Raw genomic sequence first — 6347 nt, forward strand, 5'->3', positions numbered from 1 at the left:
CTGTCTGTCTGTCTGTCTGTCTGTCTGCCTGCCTGTCTGTCTGCCTGTCTGCCTGTCTGTCTGTCTGTCTGTCTGTCTGTCTGCAGGAGAACATTGAGCAGAAGTCTCTGGAACATCAGGAGGAGATCGAACGACTGCAGAGAGAACACACACTGCAACTGGAGGTACACAAACACACACACAAACACAAACACACACAAACATTGTGTGTGTAATTGAATGTGTTTCTAATTAAAGCGTAGTCGTCTCCATGGTAACGCACACGTTAAACATGTTAAAGCAGATCAGAGCGGAGGAGGCGACAGTCCGCTCGCTCTGACATCATCACCTCCTCCTCGCCGCTTTTCTTCTTCTGTGGTGGAGACGAGACCAAATACCCGAGTACAGAGCAGAGATACTCGAGTACAGAGTACAGAGCAGAGATACTCGAGTACAGAGCAGAGATACTCGAGTACAGAGCAGATACGCTTGAGTACAGAGCACAGAGATACTCGAGTACAGAGTACAGAGCAGAGATACTCGAGTACAGAGATACTCGAGTACAGAGCAGAGATACTCGAGTACAGAGTACAGAGCAGATACACTCGAGTACAGAGTAGAGATACTCGAGTACAGAGCAGAGATACTCGAGTACAGAGCAGAGATACTGGTTAATTAATAATTAGAATAAAAGTTGAAACTCACGAACGTCTTCAAGCTTCGTTATCGTTACAGTAAGATAACGAACCAGTAAAGCACAAGCCGCCGTGCATCATGGGATATGTCAGTGTGGAGTCCTTTCAGCCAATCAGATTACAGCTGACGGCGTCCTCGGAGGAAACAGTGAAGGACTCCAGAGACGTTATCAGCTGATAGCAGCCCGCTGCTTCATGTGGAACTTAATTAACCATGGCAGAGAGCTAATTAGAGGGCGGGTCGGACGCTCCGCGGGTCGGACGCTCCGCGGGTCGGACGGCGGTTTGATTCCAGTGGTCACGTGTCATTTCCTGTCTGACTGAATGAGTCTAAATATAAAACATATGTTTACTCTCACTGTCCAGGTCCTTGAAATCCTTGAAAGTTTGTGAGTCCTCTGGGTTTTTCAAAATGGACTCTGATAAATATTAATTAATAACAATAATTATTATTAATATTTGTTTCATTTAGTTCACTGACGTAAGTAATGTGAGAACCTGAAGACTCAATTCAGCAAAATGAAATCTGATTTATCTGATTCCTCCTGTGTGTGTGTGTGTGTGTGTGTGCGTGTGTGTGTGTCTGTGTGTGTGTGTGTGTGTCTGTGTGTGTGTGTGTGTGTGTGTGTGTGTGTGTGTTGCACAGGAGAAGCAGGCAGAGATGGAGGGTTTGAAGCAGCAGCTGGTGGAGGTGGAGACACAGAGAGACGAACACAACGACACCATCGGAAAACTCAGACAGGTAACCACGGCAACAAAATACTACAAACAGACGAGTGTTTACACAAGGAGTACTACGACAGCGAGTACTACGACAGCGAGTACTACGACAGCAAGTACTACGACAGCGAGTACTACAGCAGCGAGTACTACAGCAGCGAGTACTACAGCAGCTGTTACTGCTTCCTGCACATTTATCTCAGACGAGCTGATGTGTCAGTTTGTGTTCCATCGTCATTTCTCTGTCACGACAGTTGTGATGTCACTGTGATGTCACAGCAATGCTAACACACACTTGTTATTGGCTGAGTTGTTATGGTTGTAACTGTCTGTGTGTGTGTGTGTGTGTGTGTGTGTGTGTGTGTGTGTGTGCGCAGGAGATCAAGGACACGGTGGACGGTCAGAGGATTCTAGAGAAGAAGGGAAGTGCAGCGGTGAGTCGACGCTCAGCAAAGTAATTTAAGATCAGCCACGCATGAAAACGAATAATTAAAAAGTAAATCCTTGATTGTGTGTGTGTGTGTGTGTGTGTGTGTGTGTGTGTGTGTGTGTGTGCGCGCAGCTGAAGGACTTGAAGCGGCAGCTTCAGCTGGAGAGGAAGCGAGCCGACAAACTGCAGGAGAGACTCCAGGAGATCCTGACCAACAGCAAGACCAGGACAGGTACACACCTCACACACACACACACACACACACACCTCACACACACCTCACACACACCTCACACACACACCTCACACACACACACACACACACACACACCTCACACACACACCTCACACACCTGACACACACACCTCACACACACCTCACACACACCTCACACACCTCACACACACAGTGTGTACTCTCCTGTTTACACTCCTCCTGGTGTAGTACTGTTCACTCCCCATCCTCACAGCACACTGACTTTAGACTGGATTGAACACACAATGTCAAGTCGTGAAACAAATTTAACCGCACCATCACACACAAACACTCTTTTTCCCCTTGTTTTTTTCCTCCTCCCCTCCCTCTCCTGTTTGTCTTTCCGCTCATTATTTTTGAATGTGTTTATAATTCAATACGCGGTTTAAGTCGTCTCACCCCCTATCACCCTCGCCCCCTCGGCTAATAGCCACACACGTTTTACACCCCCTTCATGTTTTTCTTATTTTTTCCTCTATTCCCCCCCATAACCTAGCATCTGACTTCAGTCCCGCCCTCGGTTTCGGAGCCTTGGCCCCTTCCTCTGGGAGGGATCTCCCCCTTCGTCCCTCTCTCTTTGGTCCCTCCCCCCCCCTTCCCCTTCCCCTTCTCCCCTTTCCCTCCCCCCTCTTTTTCTTTTTCGGTCTCGTTTCTTTCTCCCGCTTTGCCCCGGCACCAGTCCCCATTCTGCTCTCCTCCGCTTCAGCTCCCCTCTTCTGCACCCCATCATCACCTCTCTTTATTACCTTCCTTTCGCAGCCGCTTTCTTTTCTGTGTGTGGAGCGGAGTGGACCGTTCGATCCCCAACCCCTTTTTATACTTTTTGTTCCTGCACGTACAGAGCAGGACGATTGAGAACCTCCGACGTACGAGCCAGATACGTCGCCAGTTATCATAGCAGAGTACCACGAGTTCTTCCTCTTTCTTTTTTCCCCAGTTACCAGAGCAGAGACCCTCCTGGAGTCACCAGAGCAGAGATTTACTCGTCCCTAGTTACTGAGTACCAGAGCAGCGATAAACTCTAGTTTTTCAGAGTCAAGTTCTCCTCTCTCTCCCCCCCTCCGACCTGCCATGCTACTCCCTTTTGTCATTCTATCCGCTCCGCCCGCTACACATCGACCCCGCAGAGACCCCGACTCGTTAGTTTACATGCCTGATCATGTCGCGCATGACTTGATCCTCGCTTTTTCTTTTTAAGAGTCACCCCAGAGCAGAGATTATCGATTATTCCGAGCATAGCTATCGAGTACACGAGCAGAGCTACTCTGCATGTATTCTCAGAGCAGATACACCTGCGTTAATTTATTTTTACTTTTTTTTTAGAATTATTTTATAACAAGTTTTGAAACGCCCTCATTCTTCTTCCCTAACACGTCTTGATAAGCCTTCTTTATCGTTACAGTAACGATAAACGAACCAGTTTACAAGTTATAGTCACAAGCCGCCGTGTCTCACATGGGATATGCCAGTGTGGTAGTTTCCTCTTTCTCCTCGCACCCCATCCACTCGATTTTACAGCTGCGGCCCTGGTCTCCTTGAGGAAGACGCCCGAAACAGTGAAGGACTCCAGTTAGACTTTATCAGGATGATTTCAGCAGCAGTTATCTCATGTGGAACCATTCAACTTATACCCCCTGGCAGCGAGATCGCTAATTACCCCCGACCCGGGGGGCCCCCTAGAATCTCCCCACAGCAGTCCCCCGGCCTCCCTAGACGCTTCCCTCCCGCCGCCCCCCCGGGCTTTCTCCGTTTCTTTTCCTTCCGATATTTCTCTGCTTCGAGGTTCGATTCCAGTGGTCACTTGCCCCTCATCTCCCGCACCCTTTATGTCTCTCCCCGCACTCCCCCTGAAGATGTCTTTCCACCCCTTACCTACACTCATACCAAACCAATATTTGTTTACTCTTCTACTGTTCACGTTCCTTGGAACTCCTTGACTCACAGAGTTTGTGAGTCCCTTCTGGGTTTTCAAAATGCCGAATTCTCTGATAAATATTTAAGTAACTATAACAATACTTCATTATTTATAGAACTTGTCTTTCCTCTTCTATTAGTTCTACTGACGTACAGTACATTCTCCCCCTGAGCCTGTCGAGAAAATGAAGCACTAATTTAATGCCAACAAATATCCCTATCCGACTTTTTATCTGTATCTCCTCACCCCCCCTGTGTCTTGTCCTTCCTCGTGTGTGGGTGTGTGTTCTCTGTGTGCTCTGTCTTCTTTCTTTTTTGTCTCCCATCCGTTGTTCTGTGTCGTGTGTTGTTGCTGGCTGTGTGTCACCCCGTGTCCGTGGTGTGTCTGTGTCTGCTGTTGTGTGTTGTGTCTGCTGTGTGTGTGTGTGTGTGTTCTGTTGTGGTGTGCACCGGGAAGTAGGCATCCGAGATGGAGGGTTGAAGCCGCAGCCTGGTGTATCCCTTTTCCAGCTCCCTTTGGTGGAGGACACCAAGAGACGAAACCCAACCCGACACATCGGAAAACTCAGACAGCGGCTAATCACGGCAACAAAATCTACCTAACAGGACGAGTGTTTCCACAAGGAAGTTACCCCTACGACAGTGATTACTACGGACAGTGAGTTAAACGACGCGGTTATGTATACGACCAGCAAGTTAGTCAAATACGGACATGGCGAGTACCCTATCGGGACATGTGCTTAATACGATCATGTTGAGTACTTACGTAAAGCGAGTATTACGACAGCACCCAGTATCTACGACTCAGTCGAAGAATTACCAGCAGCGAGTACTACAAGAAGAGATACTTATCAGCAGCGAGTGACTATATTAGGCTTATGCGGTCTACTTTGCTATTGATTCCTTCTGCTCAGTTATCTCCCAGACGACGCGATTAAGGGTCTGTCCCGTTGTGGGGCCATTTCGTTCAGTGGCGCGGGCAGGACTAGGTTTTTTCTTTTGGGCCTGGCACTTTTTGTGGGTCGGGTCATCTCTATGGTCTCTAATGGCGAAACACCACTACCTTGGGGGGTAGGGGCCCGTGATTTGGTGGGAGGGGTGGGAACTGGGGCGCCGGCGAGGTTGGGGGGGGTGGGGTGGGGGGGGGGGGGGGGGGGGGCGCAGGTAGAGATGCTAAGTGTGACACGGGGGGCCGGGCAGCCGGAGCGAGAGATCTATGTATAAGGGCCAAGCTTTCTCTTTCTTCTCAGCTGGCTGGCGGCGCCGTCGCAGGGAAGCGCAATCGGACCGGGAAGAGCAGCTTCCCTCCCCCCCCGCACGGCCATGGGTCTTTTACAAACGAACAAGTAAGGAATTTATCCAATTTAGGAAGCCCGGCCACCGTGGGGTGGGGGGCCGTGGGGGGGTGGGGGGGGGGGGGGGGGGGGTCGTCCAAGCGGAAGGACGGAAGCGGCCCCAGGGCAGCGGAGAGGACACAGCGCTCTTTCCTCCTTGATCGATCTCCAAACGGCAGGAGGAGACGTGCCCAGGAGTCGGATGCCGACTCCCAACAGATCTTTACGACCAGATCAGGGCACACATACCGCTCTACTCTTACTATCCACTTTAGTCAGCACACTCACCCTACCACATCACAATCATTCCAACACACACCACACCGCACACACACGCACATCACTTTTGTTACCCGCACATTCTTATCACCATACTACCACACACACACACTATCACACACATCTTCGCACCCCACTACACACACGACCCACAAACCATCCCACACTATCAAACTTTCGCATTATTCATAACTTTATCCCCTCGCAGAACACATCATATCACACACCGCACACACCGGACCATACACCGCACACCACACCGCACCACACACCGCACACCAGCACACCACCGCACACTTTACACACTCATCTCTGCTACATTATCACCCCGCACACACACCGCAACACACATCCGCAACTTACGTGACTTTATTCTACACCGTCATCATCCTCTCAACCGCACACCACACATCTTTTTCCGTCCCCCCTATCCTTACACACACGATCTCTACATTACCGGACAACTACACCTCACACACCTGACTACACCATTCCCTTGGACACACATCATCACACCACTCATCCCCCACACGCCAACACTTTATTCAATACACACACACATCCGCACTTTCCTCCCACTAAATCCTCACACCCTACTACCCTCACACACATACAACTTGCATTTAAACACACACCACCCTCACACACCACACCTTTCAACTCCACACCTCACCCAATAACACCTCACCACACACCCCAAACAACCTCACCACACACCTACAACACCTCAACACCCACCA

The 6347-nt window shown here is 49.9% G+C and overlaps 1 protein-coding gene across 1 annotated transcript in view; it reads left to right on the forward strand.

The window, feature by feature from the left end:
• Positions 1 to 6347, forward strand: part of gripap1 (GRIP1 associated protein 1) — a 34480-nt gene that overhangs the window by 22629 nt on the left and 5504 nt on the right. Inside the window, 4 exon segments of the mRNA XM_027275546.1 lie at positions 87 to 164; positions 1321 to 1416; positions 1772 to 1828; positions 1957 to 2056. Coding sequence (XP_027131347.1) covers positions 87 to 164; positions 1321 to 1416; positions 1772 to 1828; positions 1957 to 2056 — 331 coding nt within the window.

The sequence above is a fragment of the Larimichthys crocea genome, unplaced genomic scaffold (assembly GCF_000972845.2).
Source record: "Larimichthys crocea isolate SSNF unplaced genomic scaffold, L_crocea_2.0 scaffold148, whole genome shotgun sequence".
Taxonomy (NCBI): Eukaryota; Metazoa; Chordata; class Actinopteri; family Sciaenidae; genus Larimichthys; species Larimichthys crocea.